This window comes from Momordica charantia, assembly GCF_013281855.1.
Source record: "Momordica charantia cultivar OHB3-1 chromosome 11 unlocalized genomic scaffold, Mcharantia_2.0 BLBB01000011.1, whole genome shotgun sequence".
NCBI classification, from domain to species: Eukaryota; Viridiplantae; Streptophyta; class Magnoliopsida; order Cucurbitales; family Cucurbitaceae; genus Momordica; species Momordica charantia.
Window position 1 is genome coordinate 18013346 of NW_028275159.1, and position 25787 is coordinate 18039132.

At 39.0% G+C, this 25787-nt stretch overlaps 1 protein-coding gene across 1 annotated transcript; it reads left to right on the forward strand.

The window, feature by feature from the left end:
* The first annotated feature begins 1482 nt into the window (after positions 1-1482).
* LOC111019617 (uncharacterized) lies at positions 1483-24587 on the forward strand. Its single transcript, XM_022296009.2, has 5 exons — positions 1483-1754; positions 2848-3047; positions 23529-23630; positions 23944-23995; positions 24157-24587. The coding sequence occupies exons 1-5, from the start codon at positions 1664-1666 to the stop codon at positions 24267-24269; spliced, it is 558 nt and encodes a 185-aa protein (XP_022151701.1). The 5' UTR covers positions 1483-1663; the 3' UTR covers positions 24270-24587.
* The last annotated feature ends 1200 nt before the right edge of the window (positions 24588-25787 follow it).

Below are 25787 nucleotides of genomic sequence, written 5' to 3' on the forward strand. Positions count from 1 at the left end.
GTTGGTATGCATCAATTTATAATAGATGCGATATGAAACAGCAAACGGGAGAGAACCGTCTTTGAGCTCCAATCCTTCAGAATGAACATCTAGACATAGAACGTCCATGATATTCTTATCTTGAAGAGAGACAGTAAGACCTGGTTTGCAGTTGAAATAAACTGGTCCTTGTACCAGATTTGATTCGACGATCCCTAGTAGAGAGGGAGTGAAGTTGAGATGTTTCTTACCCCGAAGGGTGAGATAAACTGGGACATCTAAGCCTTCTCTGAAGAGAGGCTTCAAAGCCACTTGAACGCATCCAATATGGAGGTATTTGAATTTGTTCCTGACTCTGAAGAGGGTTTCTTCAGGGAGAAGGGTGATCTCTGTGAATTCATCATTCATGGCCACATTCTTCTTGGTGATGATGATAACATCCTGCTGGGAGAAATTGAAGGTATTTGTCTTATATACCTGGTTTGGATCTATCTTGGGGATAGACCAATTTTTGAGACGATCTTTAACCTTAGCCAGATGGGCCTCAGCTGAATTATGTTCGGCTAAAATCTTTGAAAAATCATTTTCTGATTTTTGTTTGCTTGAAGAGGAGGAGGAAGAGGAAGCTGTATCGACGATAGGCTGAGAATGGGGGGAGATTTTCGAGAGGAGCTTAGACAGCATAGGAAGGGGGAAAAGGGAATCTGGAGATATCTAGGAGATGAAAATAAAATCTTACTAAGTTCATATTCTTTTATTTTGATAATAATCTATCCGTTAATTAAATCGAATTCTTTGATCAATCGATCTATATTCAAATCTCTTTATATCTCCTAACTAGAAATTCTCAATCATGAAGGTTAACCACGTCTTTATCATGATTTCTGAGAATAGATAGCTAGAAAATATCAAAAGATTGAACAAGAGAGATACCCGAATCAGATTTATTTAGAAGATAGGCTAAGAATCAAAAGGAAAGAATATAACCTTAGAGCGATATTAGATCCATCTTCCCTTCCACCCCCAGACTCAAAGAGGAGTTTACTCCATGAGAGAGAAAAGAAAAGAGAGAAAGAGTCGTGTAGGCTCTGATACCATTACGGGTCGAGCGCAAGTGCTCTTTATAGAAGAGAACCGATAATTGTATCCATTAAATTTGAAGTACTTTTCTTATGTACTCCTGAAAAACTTTCGCTTTCCATTCCCATAATAAGAAAAAGTTAATCTATTATTACAGTTCCAGTAAAACGAAAAAAATACACCGTTCAAAATAGTATTTACAAGCTTAATTTCATAAAATAGAAAATACAAAATAAATTAGTTATCAAGCAAGACCTCAAACACAACTTTATATTAACAAATTTTAACAGATTTTTCTACCGAAGAATTTAATTAATTTTTTTAATATATTAAAAGTAGAATGAGATTTGAAAAAAATTAAATACCAAATTGTGAATTATATAAAGATTAGATTAGCTAATATATTTAGAAAACAGAAAAGAAAAAAAATGAAAAACTTGATTGGTAAGAAATCACCGTTGCGAAGATGCTCACAAGAAACGCGCCTCTGGTTTGAACTTCGAAGTTCGGATTACATTCATTTTATATTCTTGAGAAAGAAATTTTGCGATAAAAAATTCGAGGAATTGGAAGTCGCAGCGGTGGAAAGAAATCGATCGAGAATATGGACGGCCCCCCTGCGGGCGATTTCTGTTCAATCTGCCATGGAAGTTTCAACATACCTTGCCAAGCAAATTGCTCGCACTGGTTCTGCGGTTGCCCCATACTTTATTCTTTTTCCTTTTCATACTCTTCTGTTCATAATTGCACTCTGGTTTTCCTCTTCTTTGCGTTCATTTTCATGTCTTTGCATTGTCCATTAGGTTTCTTGGAATTAGAGAAGTGGTTGGAATTTTTCCATTGTTCTGATTGTTCTGTTTTGGCTTCTCGAATTGTTGCGTCTTCCCTTTTCGACTAGGTTTCATTTCTTCTTAGACCTTCAAAAGTTCCCCGGAATAGAGGTTGAGATAGAATACACTAATCTTTCGGGAGATTATTTGCTTTCTGGCATACCCTTTGAAGACAGATTTATATGCCTGCAAAGAACTACTAAATGATTGAGGGTGGACATTGGAGACAATCCCATTAAATTGCTAGAGTTATCTAGTTTGTTGGGTCGAAAAAGGAATTTATTTCTGCAACTGCTTGTTTACTTGAATAGTTTTCCACGAGGGAAACTTTAAAATTTGATCATGTTCTATCTGTGTGATTTTCTAAGCCACATTTGTTATATGAAAGTTTCTTTGCATTGAATTATGAGATATGCATGAAATATTTGAATGTTGGAACTTGGAAGTGCTGTTTATACCCACTCCTATATTTTTGCATCATTAGTTGACTTAATATCCTTTTTATGATGTCTGTTTGTAAAGATTGAGAAAAAAAAGAGTTCAATTCTGCAAGTTTTAGTTTCTTTCATTATTTATTTTAGACAATTTACTTGAAGATTAAGTCTGAAATGAAGGTACTGTGATAATATTTTTATATTTTGTTCCTAATCTCTTAACTTGTAACTTTATGATATATTGCTAATTATTCTTTAGACAATTATGTTCCTTCTTATTCTCTGGCTTTTTATTTTCCCTCTTGGCAACACATGGGTTGAATTTCATAGTTTGAAAAAGATATCTATCATACAGATTTCTTGAGGGGAAGAGTATTTATGTGAGTTTAAATTTTAACAAGGCCTTAGCCTATGGTTTTCTTTTCATTTCTAGAATCGAATTAATGAGCTGAATTTGATAATTAAATTATTTGATTTTTTTGCCTCTCAGAAGCTCACTCCACTTGCTGCTTCTCTGTGTGCAGGAAGTTGTATAATGCTTGTTTGGGATCATGGATCATCACTCCAGCCATGTAAATGCCCCCTATGTCGCCGACAGATTACTTTATTGGTTCCTTCTGAGGCTTCAGCAAGGCAGCAAAGTAACCCTGAGGTTGCTCGAATTCTTAATAATATAAGGACTTATAACCATCATTTTGGTGACAACTCGGCTGGTTTAATTCAGGTATTTCTTTTCTGAACATAATTAATATACTGTTTAAATGAAAATGGAATGTTGAAAATGATTTGCCATGGAGAATTGACCATAGATAGTGCAGCATAGATTAATAGCAAGGGCAGGAAGAGTGATTCCGTGTACAGTGAGAACAATTAGGACCAAGAAACTGATAGGGAAATGGGCCAACGGTTCATGTTATTATATGGTTTGTTATTTCTCTTTGTGTGTGGGGTGGGTATTTGAGTGTTTAAAAACGGTAACAAACATTTTAAATTCTTATTCTAATAACTTAAGGCAAGTAGTGGAGATTGTAATCCATTAAATGTTATATAATTCAAACATACACACACATATAAATCTTGAAGTTATTTATTCATTAATATTTTGTATGTTTCATATAATTCGTCTATAGTAATAAACAATATATGAATGTTAATTACAAGTTATGCTCTTAAAAGAACATACAATATAATTTACATTTGAAAAAAGAAAGAATGAATGAAAAAACAGCTTACATCGAGAAAAATAAAAGAACACATGAGGGCCAGGGCAAGAAAGGAAACCCAGGACGAAAGGAGCCAAAAATACAAAAATCTATCCCAACTAAAAAATTACAGGTAATGGTTCTAGTTCAAAAGAATCTGAGATAAAAGATAACTGAAGGCCTCAGTAACATAGACCCAAAGACCCAAAGGGAGATGACATTGAATCAAAAGTCCCCAAGAACTCCTGCAACCTCTAAAAACTCTCTCATTTCTCTCAAGCCAAATATTTTCTAAGACCTCTGCCATAAATCAACATGATGTGCTACGAGTTAATGCACTCCAAAAGCCTTAAAAAATGTCTCAAATCATACCTGCAAGTTGACACAAAACATGCTCTGGGCTTACAAACATTGCACCATCGAGGCCTTAGAAGAACAAAAGACCATTCTAGATGAAGTCAACGGTGTTAATACATTGTGGGTAGCTATGTTAGACAATTGTTACAGCTACTTTCAGTTGGAGGTAAATCTAATCTAGCCTAATTGTGCTGTTGGGAAAAAATGAAGGAATTATACTTTTGTTCTTCCCTCACCCTAATCTATCTTTACCTTTTGTTTCTTTTCTGTTTTTTTAAACTCTCTCCCTTTGACAGAGCTCAATGTTTATTTATCAAAAGACTACAAGAGAGTACAAATTAGGGGAAGATTAGAGAGCTTTACCTTCTCTCCTGGACTCGACTACCACAGTACACTATAAGCACCCCTTCTATTTACCTTGCATTCTCTAAATAACCCCACAAGGCCATAACTCATGCAACCTACACCACAAGTTTTTACAATTGTGGCCCCGAACTAACTCACAATCTAAGTTGTGCCTTCCTAAAATTATTTCGACCTATCACCTTCTCTCCCATATCCACACCACTTCTCACCCTCCATCCCACCCCCTAAATCTCTCTCTAAAAAAATCAAAGATATTAATTAAATTTATAGAAATTGTTTAAATGAGTTAATATAATTTTAACATAGGCTAGCCTACCTAGGATTTAGTATCCTACGAGTTTCCTTGTCAACCAAATGTAGTAGGGTTAGGCGGTTGGTCCGTGAATAGTCGAGGTGCGCGCAAGCTGGCCTGGACACACGGATAACCAAAAAAAAAAAAAAATTAACATGGGCTAAAATAAACCATTAAAGATCCCACCAATTGAGCTAATCTATTTAACTTCATAACCTTGCGAATAATTTGAGAGATCAAGCACCAATGTTGTCAATGCTTTGTGAAGGTTGCAAAAGGAATTCTCTTGACTTTAGTAATAGAAGATGATATCATTTGCAATTGTAGTAGTAAGACGAAAATGACCTTAAAACCTTCATTTGAAGTTTTATACAGTCCTACGAACCTTAAAATGTTCAATTGAATTTTTCCTTGTTCTTTTGTCAATGAACTTTATTCAAGAAAGCCCAATCAACATGATAATAAGCTCTTTCAAAACTAATCTTGACCCCTAATTTTTGGATTTAGAGCCCTAAATAGCCTCATTAACTATCAACACCGCATCTAGGATCTGGAGCTTTTTCTTTAGAGTTCTTGTCAATTGAGATGATGTCTCATCCCCCTTCCTCATAATCCTCTATCGGAGATCCTTCCAATTCTTATATTGCCTTAGAACGATGGATTGAACCTCTAAATCTGGAATTGGTAAGATTGCTAAAGGAAATGATTTCTTGCGAAGAGGCTTGGGTTAGAAGAAAGTTGGAGCTGCAATCCGAATGGAAGGAGTTAGCTGATGGTTATGTTAAAGCTTTGGGTCTAGAAGATGAGTTGAGAGTTTAAATATTATTGAAGTTCAGTATTTTGGACATCTCAGTGTCCTTCTCTACCTCTCTTCATGCTCAACCATATCAGTGATGTATTGCAAGCTACTACGGCGAAGATGGGGAAACTTTCAGTAAAGATTGAGAATAAGGTCTTTACGTGTAGTTTAGACGAGAGAAAGGGAGGCGGCTTTGTGAAAATAGCTGAGAGACATGGTAGAAGATTTTTCGAAGTTTCCCTGGAAAAAGTTGCCACAGTTTGGATTGCTGACAGTGTTGAAGATCTATTATTGACTCCTCAAACCCATAAGTTCTTCAGGAAGACGAATTGCAACGGGGGTTTTATTTGGATACAAAAAACTTCAAACAAGAGAGGAAGCTTCTTGGAGTTGACGAAAGTTCAGAGTTCTGGAGGGAAAAAGAATATTGTGATCCCGTCGGATGAAGATTACAAAGGTTGGGCAACTTTCCGAAAGCTGCTTATCGATTTTTTGAATGAGGAAAAATCCATGAAGAATGGGACGGTTGGGAGTCCCTCCCCTTCGGAGACTCGCCCAAGGGCTTTGAAGCAGAAGTCTTTTGCTGATGTTCTAAGAGCTAAAGTGCAGAAAGCAGATAAGCAGACCATGTCCTTTAGTCCATCGTGGAACGTTTTAAGTACTGCAGGTGCAACAGAGGTTCGCAGCCGAAACTGGGAAGACACCATTGTGGTGACGCGCAGAGACTTTCACGATGATTGGGAGAGAATTCGGGGAATAATCCAAGAGCAAACTAAAAGCAAGCTGATCATCAACGCCTTCCAACCGGATAAGGCCCTGCTCAAATGCTCAACCTCAGAACTTGCTCGTCTTCTCCTAAAAAACAGAGGATGGGTTACTTTTGGGCCTTTAACTCTAAAATTGGAAGCCTGGAATCCGCATCTACATGGGCGCTCTTTCGTGGTGCCTTCATACGGGGATTGGGTAAAAGTGAGAAACATTCCCCTGCACTTATGGAGTTTGGCAACCTTTAAGGCTATAGGAAATGCTTTGGGAGGTTTTCTGGACTACGCCAGCATTAATTCTTGCCTTATTAATTGCTTGGAGGTGGCCTTAAAGGTCAAAGGTAATTATTGCGGGTTCATTCCAGCAGAAATAACTCTTGTTGATGGTTTACAATCGTTTCAGGTGCAGGTGGTATCTTTCGAAATTGCAGATTTCTTGGCCGGAAAAGTCATTGGAATTCATGGCGGATTCTCGCCGGAGGCAGCAAGAGCGTTTTACGAAGCTGAAAATAGGGACTCAGAGCATAGTACAGCGGATGTTTGGAGAATGCAGGATGGACAGCATTACCCAGTGGTGAAAATTTGGTACCCTTCCTGTGTGACCGGTCAAACAGGCAGCCCCTCTGATGCCCCTAGTTTGACAGATTTGACATGAGCCTGCCCCCCACCTTTTGTCAACTTTTTGCCTCAAATCGAAGCAAATACAGGCTCACAGACCAAAGCAAAGGACAAAGGAAGGCCCATGACTCAAAACCTTCAAAATTTTGTCTTTTCCACTAAGCCGGGGCCCACCAAGCCTTTAGATGATAAGGCAGTTCAGTTGACCCTTATCGGGATTTTCAAAAACTAAAAGGCAAAGGTAAGGCTGTTTCCTTTTCAAATAAAAATCAGACCCGTTTTTTTCATAAAAAAGGAAAGATACACTCTACAGATGACAAAGGAAGCGACAAAGATTCAGAAAAGGAAAAAAAAGGGGAAACAGACTCTGAGACTTCAGCGGAGAGTTTCAGTAGCGAGGAGTTAGAATGTGTTGAAGCAACCCCCTTAACTGTAGATCAGGAAGAACTACCAGAAGGTTTTTATGATTGTTTCAAAGAGGTGGATGATTTGCAGCTTGCAGATAAGATGGTAGAAAGGGACCTGCCCATTTGTGAGGATTCCCAAATAGATATGATAGATTCCTCAAAGATTCAAAGGGAAAATCAAGTAGGTGTAGTCAAGCAAAAAAATGATAAACTAGAGAAGGAGGTCATGGACTCCTCTGAAGATGAAGAGGATGATAGAACCAGACACCCGTTCTAAAAAAAATGGTTAGAGATTTGAAAAAGTGGCATATGTGCATTAAACCCATCTCCAACAAAGGAAGCGCATCGGTTAAAAAAAAGACGAGGGAGATTACTAATTATCTTAGATTTGTAGAGAAGGAGCTTGAAGCTGAAGAGATGCAACTGCAAGTAGAAGAGGGCCTTTCGTGTGTCCATGAAAATTGTCTCCTGGAATGTCAGAGGGCTTGGCGCTCCCCCCAAAAGAGTGCTCATCAAAGCTCTGTTGTCAAACGCAGGGCCGGATATAGTCATCCTTCAAGAAACTAAGATAGCTTTTTTCGATAGAAGGTTGGTCAAAGCCATTTGGAGCTCGAGACATGTCGGTTGGTCTGTGCTAGAGGCAGAAGGCTCTTCGGGTGGAGTTATTGTCATGTGGAATCAACGCACAGTACAGGTGATGGATTCCATTCTTGGTATTTTTTTGGTTTCAATTCTAGTTAATTATAAAGACTGCTTTCAGGGTTGGGTGACCCCAAAGGAAGAGACGATTTTTGGCAAGAAATCATCGACCTCAGTGGCTTGTGCTCAGACTTATGGTGTATAGGCGGAGATTTTAATGTTGTTAGAAGAATAGGGGAGAAGTCAAACGGGGGAAGAATGACAAGAAGCATGAAGAATTTCAACACTGTCATTGAGGAGCTTGACCTTTTTGATGTTCCTATGAAGAATGGTTTGTTCACTTGGTCTGACTTTAGGGACCAACCGATCGCCACCCGCATTGACAGGTTCCTTCTCTCGAGAGGTTGGCTAGATGCCTTTAAGGAGGCCGAGATGGCGAGACTGACGAGAACTACTTCGGACCATTTCCCTTTGCAGCTTAAACTAGGTAATCAAAAATGGGGCCCTTCCCCCTTCCGTATTTTCAATACGTGGCTGGACCATCCCTCTTTCATGACTAATGTAGAGGATTGGTGGAGTTCGTTAAAGTATGAGGGCTGGCCGGGTTACACTTTCATGTCAAAGCTAAGGGGACTAAAACAGAAACTGATCACCTGGAACAAAGAGGTTTTTGGTATGGTTAAAAACCAGATGAAACAGATTCAAGGGCAGATTGACGAGCTTGATAATTTAGAAGAACAATGGGGTCTGAACGCTAATCTGCATACAGAGAGAGATGAGTTAAAGGCTGTCTTTATGGATTTAACCATGAAGGAGCAGAGGAAATGGGCCCAGAAATGTAAGCTCGGGTGGCTTAAGGAAGGGGATGAGAACTCCAATTTTTTCCATAGATGGGCCTCTGCTAGAAAATCCAAAACACTTATTTCTACCATGGAAAAAGAGGATGGTTCTCTCCTGACCTCAGAAGTTGAAATCGAGCAAGAAATTGTTGGTTTTTTTGAAAAGTTATATGGTAGCACTAATGGTGACAGATTCTTGGTGAATGGCATTCAATGGGAGTGCCTAAGCATGAGTTGGAAGCTTTGGTTGGAAAGACCGTTTGAAGAGGAGGAGATTCACAAGGCTGTTTGCAACCTTGGAAACCTGAAATCCCCGGGTCCAGATGGCTTCACTAATGAGTTTTTTAAAAAAACTTGGAACATTCTTAAAGACGATCTTTTAAGAGTGTTCCATGATTTTTTTCAAAATGCCATCATAAACCAACGTACAAATGAAACCTACATTTGTTTGATTCCAAAAAAGACGAAGGCTTTGAGAGTTGGGGATTTTAGACCAATTAGTCTTGTGACCTCTTTATATAAAATAATTTCCAAGGTCCTAGTTGAAAGACTTAAAAGGGTTCTGCCTTTTATCATTCACGATGCCCAAGCTGCTTTCATTGAAGGACGACATATTCTAGATGCTATTTTGGTTGCAGCTGAATCAGTGGGTGATTGGAAAGTCAATAACAAATCTGGCTTCATCCTAAAGCTAGACTATGAAAAGGCCTATGACAAGGTGGATTGGCTTTACCTTGACGCTATCCTTGAGCAGAAAGGCTTTGGGCAAAAATGGAGGAGCTGGATCAAAGGGTGTTTGGCAACTGCCAATTTCTCAATTATGATCAACGGGCGGCCTCGTGGAAAGATTCTTGCTAAGAGAGGCCTAAGACAAGGTGACCCATTGTCCCCTTTTCTCTTCACTTTGATAGGTGATTCTTTTAGTAGAATGGTCCTTTTTTGCTGTCAAAGGAAGCTCATCAAGGGGTTTGAGGTAGGCAGCAGAAAAGTGGAGATTTCCCACTTGCAATATGCAGACGATACGATCATCTTCTGCCCTAACCAAGAAGGTATGCTTTCAAATTGGTGGATGGTTATAAACATTTTCCTCATTGGTTCTGGTCTTTCCCTAAATCTGATGAAAACATCCCTTATTGGCATAAATGTGGAGGAGGAGAGTTTAAGATCTGTTGCAATTGTTTATGGGTTCAAAGTGGAAGAGTTTCCTTTCTCCTATTTGGGCATTCCGCTGGGGGGCAATCACAAAAGACTCTTATTTTGGGAGCCCGTGGTTGACAAGGTGAGAAAGAAGATAGAGAAATGGAGGAATCTCACCCTATCCAAGGGTGGGCGTCTTACTTTGGCTCAATCGGTGATCACTAGTATTCCACTTTACTACTTTTCCATTCTTAAAGCTCCGGTGGGGGTTGTGAGGGATATAGAAAAGATTACAAGAAATTTCCTATGGAATGGTAATACTCAGAAGGGCAACTACAGCCACCTGGTTATTGGGGGAAAACGTCACTCCCTATACAGTACGGGGGTCTTGGAATTGGAGGACTTCATCAAAAAAAACAATAGTCTTCTTCTTAAGTGGTTGTGGAGGTTTTCACAAGAGACAAATGCTCTTTGGAGGAGAGTGATAGCTAGCATCTACGGTGAGACTCACCGGTGGTCTACTATTCCCCCAAAAGGGAAAGCTCAAGGGAGACCGTGGTTTGATATTGCAAAGAATAGCACGTTCTTTCACAGGTTTTTGAATTTCAAAGCTAAAAACGGGGAAGAATTAGTTTTTGGAATGATAAATGGATTGATGACAGCACCCTTCGAGACTCTTTTCCGCTCATTTTTAATATATCCATGAAAAAGAAGGCATCAATTGCTGATTGTTGGAGGGAGGAGGAGCAAGATTGGGACTTAGGTCTACGCAGAGGGCTCTTTGACTGGGAGATCGATAGCTGGTTGGACCTTATTCAAAGGTTGGAAGCCGTTCAGATAAGAGAAGGGGAAGATAAGGCTCTATGGATGCTAAAAAAAGAGCAAAATTTTTCCACCAGATCAGCCTTTTTGAAATTAACAGAATGCACTCCCTTGCTGAAGGTCCCCCTCATCGATTCCATCTGGAAGTTCAAAATTCCAAAGAAAATCAAGGTTTTTCTTTGGTCAATGGCTTACAGAAGCTTAAATACTCATGAGAGCATCCAAAAGAAAAACACAAGCTGGGCAATCTCCCCTTCGGTGTGTAGTCTTTGCCTTTGTGGGGAGGAGACCATTGACCACCTTTTCATTCACTGTACCTTTGCAACAAGATGTTGGTCCTTTATTCTGGACTCTTTTGGCATTTCCCTATGCTTTCCTCAGCAGATTGATGGGTGGCTTCCTGAATTGCTAACGGGATGGTTTCTTCCCAAAAAAGCAAGGGTAATCTCGAATTGCGCTACAAGGGCTCTTCTTTGGCATTTATGGGGAGAACGAAATCGTCGTATATTTGAAGATATGAACTCTACTTTTGAATCTTTTTGTAGTGGTGTTCAATACACTACTTCTTGGTGGTGCCTTAACTATAGCAATTTTTTCTGTAATTTCAATCTTTCCACCTTCTTACACAATTGGAAAGCTTTTGTATAGCTTCTCCAGGTGGGGTTGACTCTACCCCAGCCCTTAGGCTGTTCCTCTTTTGAGTTTTTCTATTCTAAGGTTTCTTATCAAAAAAAAAAAAAAAGTTCAGTATTTTGAAGGATGGAGTTTTTTGCAAACAAGTTGAAGTTTTCTCTATTCTTTGATGATGTTTTTGCATTCTTCCACAAAGATTGAAGGGATTGGTTCAAATTCTTATTACTCCAAACTCTTAGAAGTTCTTCTGAGGAACTTACTGCCATGGTGGCTTCATTTGGCTACAAAAAACAACAAACAAAAGAGGAAGCTTTTAGAGATCACAAAGGTCCTGAACTTAGGAAGCAAAGCAAACATGGTTATTCCCTCTAGGGAAGACTTCAAAGGATGTGCGTCTCTTAGAAACCTTCTTCGTGAGTTTCTAATGGAAAAGCCAACTCCCAAGCCTTCTTAAGTGGCCAAAGAGAGAAAGTGGTGGATTCTATGTTGAGGTGACAAAGGCGGCTATAATCATTACTATGCCTCTTGAGCGACTTTGCTACATGTACCAAAAGAGGCGAGACGTATAAACTGGAACGACACCCTTGTTGTAACCAAAATGGATTTCTATGATGACTGAAGTTGGATCTTGGAGACCCTCCAAGATTTGATAAACGAATATTTCATTATAAATGCCTTCCAACTGGGCAAAGCCTTCCTCAAATGCCTGTCAGTAGAGCTAGCCCGCCTATTAACAACGAATAAGTGGTGGGTAACTTTTGGCCCTATTACGTTAAAGATGGAATCTGGGACGTCGTAAAACATAGCAGAACGAATGTTTTACCTTCATATGGGGGGTGGATTTGGAAGTATTCCTTTACAATTTATGGAGAGTAGAGGTCTTTGAGGCCATTGGAGATAAATACTGTGGTTTTTTAGAATTTTCAAAAGGTAATTCGAGCCTCATTGATTGTGTAGAAGTCACCATTAAAGTATGAGGGAATGATTGTGGCTTCTTTCTAGCTGAGATTAAATTGATTGGGAGTTTTTGGTGCAAGTTGTTTCCTACCAAGACTCAAACCTTCTGATCGGCAAAGACACCGGAACCCATGGACGTTTTTTGCAGTGGTAGTTGAGTTGTTCTACAAAAGCCCCAAATGTGTAGAGAGTTCAAAATGGAGCACTTTGCCTGATGGTTAAGACATCCTCAATTGCAGAAAAATGTAACTGACTGTACAACCACCTATGGAAAATGAAAACCCAAACTGCTTCAAGGTATGCTGGGTCACGGGGCGATTGAGGAGAGGAAAATGGGATGTGCTCACCTAAACAATTCAAATGGGTTGGATAGAAAAGGAAAAGGTTTGGGCCATACCCTATTGGATAAGGCAACAAAAGCCCATTCTCTTTCGACCAAAAGACCAAGGAAGTACCCCAACAAGGAGACTAGAAAAATTAAGAAGCCTAAAGGGCTATCTTTTGCTAAGAAAGACAAGTTTTCATGATACTTTTGAAAGGGAATATTTACACCTCAGACTCTCCCAATCCCAACTCTATACGAGCAAAGAAAGGAGGATGACAACAGTCTACCTTTAGAGGTTTCTCTTTCTAGCCTAGGCAGCGTAGCTTTAGACAATACCTTCTCTGCCCTTGAGATACTGGAAGAAGACTTTCTTCTTGATTATCATAATATCTTTCAAGAGGAAGAAGAGAGCGAGGAGGGGGTGATTAGAAGGGAGGGGAAGGGGAATACGTTCCCCATCCTTGCCCCGTTCTTTGGCCCACCCTACCCCACTTTTAAATATATATATATTTTAAAGAAAACCCTGATCCTATATTCTACCCACCGAGCTGCCTCGCCTCCTATATTCTTCCTATCTCTCGATTTTTTTGTTCCTTATCTCTCCAATTCTTTTCTCATATTCACACTCTTAGACTAATCTCTGATCTTAGTCACTCTCCCCAACATTCTACATCCTATTGGATCTCAATCATTCTTCCGACTCTCATTCATAGTCTCCTTCCATTCTGTCTGCCGCACACTGCCGCCGCTCGACTCCACTGCTGCACCACTCCGAACTGCTCCAGCCACCGCCAAACGCTAGCTCCATGTCCATTGTTTAGTCAATAGGATTTCGAGGAATAATTCCCCGCAGGGAATCCTTGCCCTGATTTCGTGGGGAATTTTGCAGGATGGGAATTAAATGGTTGTAAAATGCATTGTGAGAAGTTATTATCAAAGTGCAAGGATGTGGCTAGCTCCAATGGCTTGAAGAAAGAGATGAAAATATCAACTTCTTTCATAGACGGACCTCTGCTCGTAAATGCTGCAATATTATCTCATATGTAGAAACCCAGGGTGCTCTCAAAAGAAGATGAAATCGTTACTGAAATTATATGCTTTTTTGAAGACTTGTACTCCAAGGCAATAAGCCATTAATTTACAATTGCAGAGTTAGAGTGGGCCCTGAGTAGAATAGAGATATTCTGGAACCGACTTTTGAGGAGGCGGAAATTTATAGAGCAGTTATGAACTTGGGAAATCTAAAGTCACCAGGCCTTGGTGGTATGTCAAGCGAGTTTTATAAAAAAACATGAAACGTCTTGAAATTGGACTTATCAAGGTTCCACGATTTAAAAAAAATGGCATTATCAACCATTGCTCCAATGAAACTTATATTTGCTTGATTCCAAAGGAGAAAAGAGTATGAAAGGTGGGTGACTGTAGACCCATAAGCTTGATGACCTCTCTTTATAAAGTCATATCCAAAGTCCTTGCCGAAAGGATTAAAAAGGTGCTCCAATTGATTATATATGATTCCCAAGCGGCCTTTGTTGAAGGGCGCTAGATTCTTGATGCAATCTTAATAGCTTATGAAGCTGTTGGAGAGTGGAAATCAAAGGGAAACAGAGGTTATCCCATGAAGCTAGGCTTTGGAAAGACATGTGACGAGGTGGATTGGTTGGTTCTTGACGCCATCCTTGAGTTAAGACTTTGGCACTAGATGGAGGAAGTAGATCTGGAGATTTATTCCCATGACAAATTTCTCTATCTTTATAAACTGTAGATTGAAAAGTAAAACTTTTGCTAAAAGGGGCTTAACGGCAAATTTCTCTATCTTTTCACAATTATGTGTGATTCTCTCAGTAGGTTAATTCATTATTGCAGCAAAAGAAGTTTTTTTTTTTTTTTTTTTTAACAATATATAAAATTTTCATTGATAAATGAAAATAAACAAAAATGTTCAAAGATTCAAGCTCCTAAAGGAGTGAAAAGAGAAACAAAGGAAAGTAACAACCGAGGAACTATGAAGATATAAAAGCGTCGCAAGAAAAACAGTTTATACTAGAGCAGAAGGATACTGCAAAAAAAAATTAGAAAGTGAACACTATTGAGAAGCCTTTAACTTTGCTAATTCGAGACACTCTAACCATTTCTTTTGTATCTTCTGAGATCCACCCTACAACATGGGGTCAAAAAAGTCTTCAAAAGTTAAATATTTCAAACTCACTTGGTGTAAAGCTGGGTGTTTTAAATAAGGCAACGTCCAATGCTGTTTTGCATGTTGTTGCAACTTCCAAGCCTGTTTTGTATGCTGCTGTAATTAATGCTTCGGTTAGCAATTCCATCTTGGTTGGTGAGAAGTTGGATGATTTTAATTTGGTTGGTGTGAGAAGTTGGATGATTTTAATTTGGTTGGTGATGAGTGGTTGATGATACCATCATTAATAGGTCAAAATTCTTCTTAAATTCGGAGATCTTGATAAAGCAAAAGGCTGATTTGGATTTTGGAGCCTCCTTTAGTGTAATTGGAATTCCAATGGACTCTTTGAGTTGTTTGGTTCCCAAGTGGCCTCTATTGAAGGACCCTCATCTTGTTTATAAATGAAAGGTTTTAAACAAGCTTAGTTCTTACCTTTCTATCTCAAACGACAATTTTTTAATTGAGGAAAATGGTCTTTGAGCAAGGAGTTACCAACCCAAATATCGTGCCAAAAATGAATACGTCTACAGTTACCAACTCTAAATGATGCTTGAAGATATTTGTCCATGGATATCTTGAGTAGCTATTTTTCCTTTCTATTGCGTGCGAATTGAACAAATCAGTGCCATAAATGATTGCCACTATAAAATGCCACAAGAAGAAGATCATTGGGTAAATCTCCAGCCCCATTTGGCTAGCAGCTCTCGGTTTTTCTGCATAAGGCCAGAAGTAATATTCCAGTGAACTAAATCCTTCATCTTGCTGTTAGAATTGCCTTCTCAAAAAAAATTCTTGATATTCTTCTCAAATTGCTTGCAGATTTTCGAAAACATTTGAAATAAAGACATAATAAATTTGTATATCAGCTAGAAATGCATTAGAAAGAGTTAATCTTCCACCTCTTGAGAGTTGAAAATGTCTCCGTCTGTCAAGTTTTTTTTTTTTTTTTGATAATAAACAATGAGAATTCATTCTTGAAGACGTGGAGCCCAAAAAAAAAAGGCATACAACCTAGAGGCAGAGGGTCGAGGAGACCCCCTCCAAAGAACCTATACAATCAAAGTATTCCAACTCTGGAGAGTCAAAAGAAAACCGTAGTTACAAAAAACCTTCTTGTGGATCGAAGCCCACCAAGAAGCAGTGAGTTTAATATTCTCACAAAAAGCCTCTGGAGAAGCCTCTTTCTCGTCAAAAAGTCTGTAGTTCCGTTCCTTCCAAAGTAGCCAAAGGAGAGCTCTAGCGCCACAATTCCATAGAATATAAGATTTTCCTTTGAGCAGCAAACCACCAAAACCTTCCTCAATGAAGTCATCTATCTTCTTAGGGAGACAGAGAGCCAAATTTAGGTGTGAAGCCAGAAAATTCCAAGCCGATGTTGCAAAAGTACAATGTATGAAAAGATGATCCATCGTTTCTACACTTCTAAAGCACAAGCCGCAAACTGAAGGTGAGAGATTCCAATGAGGAAGTTTCCTTTGGATTTTTTCTGCTGTGTTCGTTCCTCTATAAAAAAGAGTCCAAAGGAACACCTTCACTTTTTTAGGGATCTTGAAATTCCAAATAAAAGAAGCTGTGGCTGCCTTTAGTTTCGGTGAGGGGGTGGTAAGGGCCTCGAAAGCCGACTTCACCGTGAATTCCCCTTTTCTGTCTGCAGTCCAGAATAAAGAATCATTACCATGGCCTACCTCCATACCTTCAAGTTTTCCGATGAAAACCGCCCATCTGTCAAGCTCTCTTTCAAAAAGATTCCTTCTCATCCCTAAATCCCAAGTCAAGGACTCTGTATTCCAGCAGTTTGCTATAGTGAACTCTTTCTTATTTGAAATAGCATATAAGTCAGGGGAAGAGACAGACAATGGACAAGAGTCTATCCATGTGTCTTCCCAAAATCTTACCGCCGCCCCCGAATTCACTTTGAAAGAAATGAATCTGCCAAAATCTGGGAAAGATTTTTGTACCTCAATCCATGGACGGCCTATTGAAGAGTTTTTAGAAGACTTGGACCACCATCCAAGAGGCTCTTCCCCGTAAATAGCAACAATAATCTTTCTCCAAAAACTGTTTTTTTCATTTTCAAACCGCCATAACCATTTCATTAAAAGGGCTTTGTTCTTAAGAGCTAAGGAACCGACTCCCAATCCTCCCTTTTGTGAAGGTAATGCTGTCCAAGACCATTTTACAAGATTCCCAATCGGTCTATAATGACCTCCATTCCAAATAAAGTCCCGCATGAGTTTTTCCATTGCTTCAATCACAGATTTTGGAGCTCTCAAAATCGAAAAAAAATATGTAGGGATACTATTCAGTACTGCTTGTGTAAGAGTAAGGCGTCCCCCTTTTGACAAGATCAAAGAGTTCCATTTTTCCAATCTTTTGTGCATTTTTTCCACCACTGATTCCCAAAATCTGTAATGCCGATGATTACCTCCAAGAGGAAAACCCAGATAAGTAAAGGGAAATGATTCTGTTTTGCATCCAAGGGTGTTTGCCCAGTGGTTAACTTTTGATTCGCTGCAATTTACCCCAATCACTGCCGATTTTGCTATATTTAACGAAAGACCCGACATGTGAAGGAAAATTTGGATGACTCCCCACCGCTTTTCCATATTCTTCTGTGATAAAGGGCTGAAGATTAAGACATCGTCGGCATACTGAAGGTGGGTTACTTCTATGGCGTTTGTGCCTATAGAAAAACCTCTAAGAATCTGCCTTTCGTTACAAAAGTGAATCAGGCGGCTAAGAGCGTCACCTACTATGGTGAAGAGGAAGGGAGAGAGGGGATCTCCTTGCCGAAGCCCTCTTTTAGCCAAAATCTTCCCTTTTGGGCAGCCATTTATGATAACTGAAAAATTTGTAGAATACAGGCACCCGTGTATCCATTGTCTCCATCTTATGCCGAAACCTTTAGCATGTAGGGCAGCGTCTAAGAAGGACCAGTCCACTTTATCGTAGGCCTTCTCAAAGTCTAGCTTTAAAAGGAGACCTTTCTTTTTTCCCTTCCTCCAGTAGCTAACAGCTTCTGAAGCCACTAGAATAGCATCGAGAATCTGGCGCCCTTCAACAAAAGCTGCCTGAGCGTCATGGATTATGTAAGGGAGCACATTTTTTAATCTAATAGCTAGAACTTTTGCTATGATTTTGTAAAGAGATGTTACCAAACTTATGGGACGGAAGTCTTTGACTGAAGTAGGATGAGTCTTTTTAGGGATAAGACAAATATAAGTTTCATTTGTTCTTCTGTTGACTATCCCCTTCTCAAAAAAATCCTGGAACACTCTCTCCAAATCTGTCTTGAAAGTATTCCAAGCTCTTTTCATGAACTCGTTACTCATCCCATCTGGCCCCGGAGACTTGAGGGTACCCAAATCTGTCACTGCCTTTTTGATTTCTTCTACTTTAAAGGGAGCCTCGAGCTGCTGTCTATGAACTTCCTGTAAAGGGGACCAATCCAGATTCTCAATCATATAGCATCTAGCTGTTGTAGTGGTGTATAAGGCCTCAAAATAATTAAGGATTTCTTTCTCTATGTCTTCCCCAGAGGTAAGTGAGACTCCTTGATCAGAGATTATTTCTCTAATACAATTGCGGTTCTTCTTGTGTGAAGTCCACCGATGAAAAAAGTGGGAATTTTCGTCCCCTTCCTCAAGCCATCTTAATTTCCCTTTCTGCATCCATATTCGCTGTTCGTTTATCACAAGATCTGTAAGCTGGACCTTCATTTGATTCCTTTTTTCAATTTCCTCTGCTGTAAGAGTCTGTAATTCTTCTTTCTTATCCAGATCATTGATAATTCTCACCACCTCTGTCTTTTGATTTCCAATGTGTCCGAAGACCTCCTTGTTCCATTTGATAAGGAGTCCTGTAAGGCCTTTGAGTTTCTCCATGAAGCCATATCCAGGCCAATCCCTCAGAGGGCAATCCTTCCACCATTTGTCTACCATGGGAAGCAATTGAGGAGAATCGAGCCAGGCGTTTTCAAAGCGAAAAGGGATAGGACCCCACTTAATTGTCTCGGATGCAAGCTGAATAGGGAAGTGATCTGAAGTTGTGCGGAAAAGCCTAGACGCTCATTGATCTTCAAAAACAATCAGCCATTCTTTAGAGACAAGGAATCTGTCTAACCTGGAAAGAGTTGGTGAATCCCTCATATTAGACCAAGTAAAAAGAACCATTGTCCAAAGGAGGATCAGCCAGGTTCATGGCTTCAATGAGATCATTGAACTCTTTCATACTCCGAGTTATACGCCCCTTATTCGTGCTCTGTTTTTCAGAAAGCCATCTGGCCACATTAAAATCTCCTCCTATACACCAAGCACCTTGACATCTATTTTGAAGACTGTCCAGCTCCCTCCAGAAAATTGTTCTACCTCTAGAAGAAGAAGAAGGGCCATAAACCCCTATAAACCAACCCTCCCTGCCATCGAAAAGACGAAACTGTACCGTGATAGAGAAAGAGCCTATAAACGGGTTTGAGATTTTAATCTTCTGTTCATTCCACAAGACTAGAATACCCCCCGCTGTGTTATCTGCATCTAGGGAAATCCAGCCCACATGTCTAGAGCTCCAAAGAGATCTAACGAAGCTCCGATCAATAGAGCTTTTCTTTGTGTCCTGCAAGCAAATCAAATCCGGGTCAGATTTAAGAATAAGGTCCTTTACTAAGGCACGTTTAGAGGCCGCGCCTAAGCCTCTCACATTCCAGGAGATGAGCTTCATTTAGAAACCGATGGCCCAACTTCTACATCCTTCTTTATTATCTTGGCTTCGTTCTCCCATGTAGCAAGCAGATTCCTAACCTCTCTACTCTCTGAGGGATTTGTCTTTCCTCCTGGTCTGCCTTTTTTAGGAATCGGTCTGATGCAAAGATTGTTTTCCTACAACTCCATCACCATATTTTTTGTAAAAGAGAAGACTTTTGGAGGAGGGTGCTCTTGATCCTCTGTATTTTCTCCTTCCCTCAGATCCGGTAGCTGACAATCTAGAGGCTCCATCTCGACTATCGCGATTTCTGTTCCCTGTTCTTCAAAAATCATATGAGTCTCTTCTTCTGCCAAATGTTCAAAACAGCTTTGGTAGCCCACTGGAATCTTTGTGGATGGGTTCACTAACATGGGACTTTCTGGTCGTGGGGTTTCCTCACTGGACCATGAGGATTTTGAAGAGACCTCTAACTGTATTCCTTTTTTCTTCTCATTTTCTGCAATTTCTTTTTCTCTTTCCTTCCTTCTTTTCTCCCGTCTTTCTTCTTCTATAGTAAAAACTACCCCTGTTTTGAAATTTGGAGAGTCTTTTTGTCCTTTTCTAAAAACAACTTTTCTAGGGTTTTGAGCAAGGTTTGTGTCATTTGAAGTTTTGCTCTTTTTAAGAACCCCCCCCATTTATGAAAGGGACTTTTGTCTTTTGCGTGTGGGTTTCAACATTTCCTAAAGTGGGTTCTGAAAATCTGTACTCTTCAATGGGGCCCAATTGACTTCTAGCCTTTTTAAAATCTCTCCCTTCATTTGTCCCTGTCAAAGGGTGACTCGAGATTACAGGAACTGTCATCGCTGGGGAAATGTCTGTGGTTGCCCTTGTTTGTCTCAGAGCTGCCATATCAAACTCTAAAGGGGAAAAGACTTTGACTGCTGGGTAAAAGAAGCCATCCTCTATCCTCCAAAGATCCACTGGACAAAGATCTGTCCTTCCCTCCGATCCGCCGTGGAAACGTGATGCTGCTTCCGGCGAAAAACTTCCGTGGACTTTAGCTTCTTTACCGATCAGCAGCTTCACATCCTCGAAGGTCGCCACTTGGGCTATGAAAGTGGTGTCTGCGTCTTGAATCTTGATTCCCGCCGGAATGAAGCCGCAGTAGTTTCCTTTAACTCTAATAGCTAAATCCATACATTCTATTCTCGCCGCGTTCTCATCTGCAAAATCAATAAAACCTCCGAAGATGTCACCTATCTTGCGGAAAAGATCCTCGCTCCATAAGTGCAACGGAACGTTTCTGAGCTTCAGCCATCCTCCATAAAAAGGAACCACTTAGTTAAATCCATGTCTTTCTTTATTCCATTTTTCCACTTTCAAAGTGAGGGCGCCGAAAGTAACCCAGCCTCTATTCATGCTAAGAAGCCGAGCTAAATCTTCGTCTGGGCATTTAAGGATAGCCTTATCCGGTTGGAAAGCATTGAGAATAAGCTTTTTCTGAAGTTGATTCTCTAAAGTAGTCAATATATTCCCCCAGTCGTCGTGGAAGTCTCTCCTAGTGATAACAAGAGTCTGGTTCCAATCTACCGGCCTGATTTCTTTTTTCTGAATTTGTACCTCTACTTTCTTCCGTGTAGGCGAAGAGCTCTTTAGCGCAGCTGCATAGGATTTGTCCATCGATGTTCTGGTGTAGTTCTTTGCAGAACCTGATGATTCAAAACCATTAAGGACGTCTAGAAGAAGTTGCTTAAAAGAATTCCAGCCTTTGTATTCCTCGCCGGCCGGAACTACAATGTTTTTCTTCCCCCGAGTTTTGCACCTTGGTTAACTCAATGAAGCTCCCGCGCTTATTTGTGGTTTTTAGAATCCAAACAAAACCATTCTCACAAGGTGTTTTCCGGAAGAATTTTTGATTTTGGGGGAAAGGAGAAGGTCTGTGACCATATCTATCACCCATACTATAATCACCTCTTCGAATGAAATAGTAAACCTCCTTTGTAGATGCTGTTCTTCGATCTGGACGACTCTTCCCTTATACCTTGGGTCAAAAGTGCAAGAGAAAGATTTGTTTTCAATCTTAGTGGTTAGTCTCCGTGAAGCCATGAAGGAGATAAACGGAAGCCCGGCGACGAGGTCAGGTGAGACATCTTTCAGAAGGATGGTAGGGAGGAAGAGAGAGAACGGAGAGAGAGGGTGTAGACATCTTCTTTTTCTTTTCTAAGCATCTAGATATCAGTTTCTTTGATATTTTCTCTTGAATAGGCGGCCAAAAATCAAGAGATCTTGGATTCCCACCGAGAGGTGTACCTAAATAAGAGAATGGTAATGAATCCACCTTGCCATGAGGGCCAGATGCAGTCTGGGATAATTTGGAATGGTCTATATTACTTCCACAAATCGAAGATTTATCCCAATTGACCTTCAAACCTGATAACCATTCAAAAGCTTCAATTGTGTTAATTAAAGAATTCAACATATGAAGGAAGTGTATTGTCAGCAAAATAGAGATTACACATCTTCACCACTCTGATGATACACTTATTTTTGTTCAGATGAGGAAGGAAATGTGCAAGCCTGGTGGTATCTTGTTGATCTTTTTTCTGCTTGGATTGGGTCTAACTCTCAACATTTCAAAGGTCACTAATTGGGATAAATGTTGATGCTTTTGAAATTGATCGCCAAGCTTCCATAATAGGCTGTAAAGTGGAGAAGCTTCCTTTCAACTAATTGGGCTTTCCTCTTGGGGGAAAGTGCCATTCAGTTGCCTCTCGGGATCCTTTGGTGGGCTAATTTAGAGCGAAAATTGACTAGTGGAGAAGTCTTTCCCTTTGAAAAGCAGGGTGCCTAACTCTAGCACACTCGGTTTTGAACAGCCTTCCATTTTACTTAATCTCTCTTCCTCAAGGGTCATTCATCGTTTGGAAAAGATGATCAGGGATTTCATTTGGGATGGAGTTACATATCTCACTTGGTGAATATAAGGTAGACCACTACTTGTTTTTGTGGCCTTGGTGTAGGCTCTCTCCACTGTTTTGGGCAATGCTTGAGATGGAGTTAAATAAAAGGTAGACCACTAAGGTTTGTTTTCTACAAAATCTGCCTTCTTGAAGTCTTCCAAGGCACACTCAAGACAATGTTATCCTCTGGTGAAGTGGATTTGAAAGTTCAAACATCCAAAGAAGATTAAAGTTTTTGTTTCCTTGTGGTCTTTGGCTTACAGAAGCCTCAATACATGAAATGTTGCAGGAAAAGCTCCCAAACTGGGTGATGGCTCAATTTGCTGCCTTTGTTTAGAAAATGAAGATTCTTTAGATCATATGCTTTTGCATTGCCTGTTTGCTGCAAAGGGGTGGTCCTTTATTTTCAAGGAATTTGATTTGATGATGTGCTTTTTCAAAAGGGGGGATGATGGATGATTGGGATTTGGAAACTCTAGGTGGTTGGAGTCTTTAAGGAAAAGGGAAGGTCTTTTGTTGTTAATAAAGACTATTGGTTGTTAATAATTGGGATTTTGTAAAATTTTGGTACAAGATTCTTTTGTTCTGTGTTTCTGCGTGATGCCACTATTTTCTGGTGTTACCTTCATAATTCTTAACGAAAATTTTGTTTTCTAACGAGAAAAAAATGGAAAGTAGAATTCTTAATGAAAGTTTTGTTTCATAAAAAAGAGAAAAAGTGAAAAATGTTAACTCATTGGACTGGAGAATGGGGATATGCATTCATTAGTCTTATTTGCAGAAAGTTACATTTAACTTTATCGATGGATTGTAATGGCATATTGCATTTGAAGCGTGGCCAATTCTTAATTAAAGTTTTGTTCCTTAAATGGAAAAGAGAGAGAAGAAACAAAAAATGGAAAAGAGAGAGAAGAAACAAAAGTGATTAAATTTTAGTTCTCACTCGTCTGATCTGGAGTATGGGATATTGATTCATTAATCGTTTTAGTTATAGACTTGTGCTTGGTCTATGGACTCTTCTGCATTATACATGTGAAAAAAGGTACTTAGGTTATGCAATAAATATATGTATCATGGTTATATTGTAAACCAAATAGTGGTAAGAAAGACCAACTATCAGCTCAGCTCCAAGTTTCACCATTATAATTGTTATATGGGTGATTGCTCTTTTATTTAAACATATAACTACTTGAGGGTTTGAAGGTGGTTTCTCTTCTCTACAGCGAATGCAAGACCTTCCTTTTCTTCTACGGAGGTTGCTTCGGGAACTCCTCGATCCCCAGAGATCTCTTCCTCTTGTCATTAGAGCACGCGTTTACATTGCAGTTAAGTGAATGACTCAACTTTCTCAGCATGTTTAGGAATTATCGTTTTAAACTCGAATTTATCCTGCTATAGCTATACTAGTTTTTCCAGATATGAGTTATCGAGTCATAATTATATTCTGTTTTCTATTTTCTTGGTCGTGGGTTTTATAAGTTCGTGTGCCCCGCTTCGGCTTGGTTTTTTCTAACAGAAGTATCTTTATTCTTTCGTTTATCTTAATGAAAGCCGGTTTTAACCAAGAGACTCAATTCTGGTTAATTGAATGTCAAGCAGTAGTTCTACTTGTGTTATAACTGCTGTAATTTGTTTCAGATGGTACTGAGCGTAGTCTACACTCTGAGTCCCATCGATATCATACCAGAAGGTAATATTTTTCCCCAGTTACCTGTTTGTACGTTTTGTTGGTATGGTTTTTCGATAGCTCGTCTAGCCTATAGCAAATATCCACAATTGTTCTGTAATTATTGCTTTACTCATGGTTTTATTTTTCTTCTTCTTTTGTTGGTTTGAATGTTTTTTATGCAGCAATGCTAGGAGTATTTGGACTGATGGATGATATCTTTATACTGCTCATCTGCTTCCTTTATATTGCTGCTATGTATCGATCGGTACTCTATTATCGCCATGGAGGATCTTGAATTGTCTTTGGAAGCTTGCCACGAAGTGTAAAAAGTTAAACTAGGCATTCTTTTGTTCTTAGCTTTCTCAAGTTTTTCTGGAGGGAAACGTTTTTTTTTTTTTTTTTAATTTTGTTTTTGCAGTTTATAAACTTCGTTTCCTTCCTGTTTTACTTTTATTTTTCTTTCTTTCTTGTATTAGTAGTTCAAATGTGTTAGAGATGGATCACATTGTGTTTGGGAATGTAGGGAAAAACTTGAATCCTAGGTTTGTGTTTCCCTTCCAAAGAATGAAAATGTGAGATATGTGAAATATCATCCATGAAATTCATGTCATAATTACCATTCGCATTAGTTGCAAATATAACCACATTTTGAATTTATAAATATAGCAAAGCAAAAAAATAAAAATAAAATAAATAAATAATAAATAATAAAAGATAGTCCAAACTCACCATTTAACTCCCGTGATAATTCAACCTCACACGTCTACATCATTGATAGACGTCTATTAGTGATAGAGTCTTCACTAGTAGATGTTGATCGGCATCTACCAGTGATATCTATGAATGACAAATATTATTTATTATCTTATTAGTGTCCATCAGGGCAAGAGATCTTTAATCTATTAGCATTTATAAATGATAAATAAAGACATCTACTAGTGATATACGAGAGAAAAAATTGAATTACATAAAAAAGATCTAAATAGGCCTATAGAAAGTTTACAAGAACCGTCATATTTTCAAATCATAATTTTGTTACTATATTTGCAAATATGACAATGAGAATTGCAGCTCATTAAAATTTCTTTTAATTTTAACATTTTAAAAATATTTTGTTTAAAATAAAAATAAAAACACAGACCGTACTATAGCAACGGGGAGGTGTTAATATGAAATCCTCCCCACCACAGCGATATATAGAGTGAAAAATGAAATTAAAAAATAAAATAAAGGGACCAAAATCAGGGATCAAAAACTAAAATTTTTAAAATATTAAAACTACAAAAATTGAAAGGACATAAAATATAGTATTTCAACCTAACGAAAATAATTATGCAAGATCCAAAGAAATTAAAAACAAAAATCTGAAATCTTCTCTACCACAGCAATAGGAAGAAGTTTATAAAAAAGATAATAATAAAAGTAATTTTGTAAAGTCTCGCAGTAACCATGATCGTGCGAGAACCATCATGGTGTGGCTTAGTGGTTAATAAAAGACCAATGTAAATAGCAAAATACTTAGAGAGAATAAGTTTAAATCATGATGGCCACCTACCTAGGATTTAATATCATACGAGTTATGCCAAAGCGAGCGTAGCTTAGCGGTAATTGGCATATACCTCTAACCAAGAAGTTGCAAGTTCGAATCCCCTCCCCAACATGTTGTACTGGAGTCGAGGTGCTCGTTATGAAAATGGGGTATAGAATCATATCAATAAAAATATAAAAAACGACATGTCGCTCGAAACTTGAAACCCTGGCCATTTTGGTTACATTGTTTGAGAATTTAAATCAAGCAATGTGGGAATACTAT

Bases quoted from the DNA above. Each gene is read 5' to 3' on its own strand.
- LOC111019617 (XM_022296009.2), top strand. From the start codon at position 1,664: ATGGACGGCCCCCCTGCGGGCGATTTCTGTTCAATCTGCCATGGAAGT. The intron at 23,631-23,943 runs GTTAAGTGAATG...AATTTGTTTCAG, and splicing joins GAGCACGCGTTTACATTGCA to ATGGTACTGAGCGTAGTCTA. The intron at 23,996-24,156 runs GTAATATTTTTC...TTTTTTATGCAG, and splicing joins CATCGATATCATACCAGAAG to CAATGCTAGGAGTATTTGGA.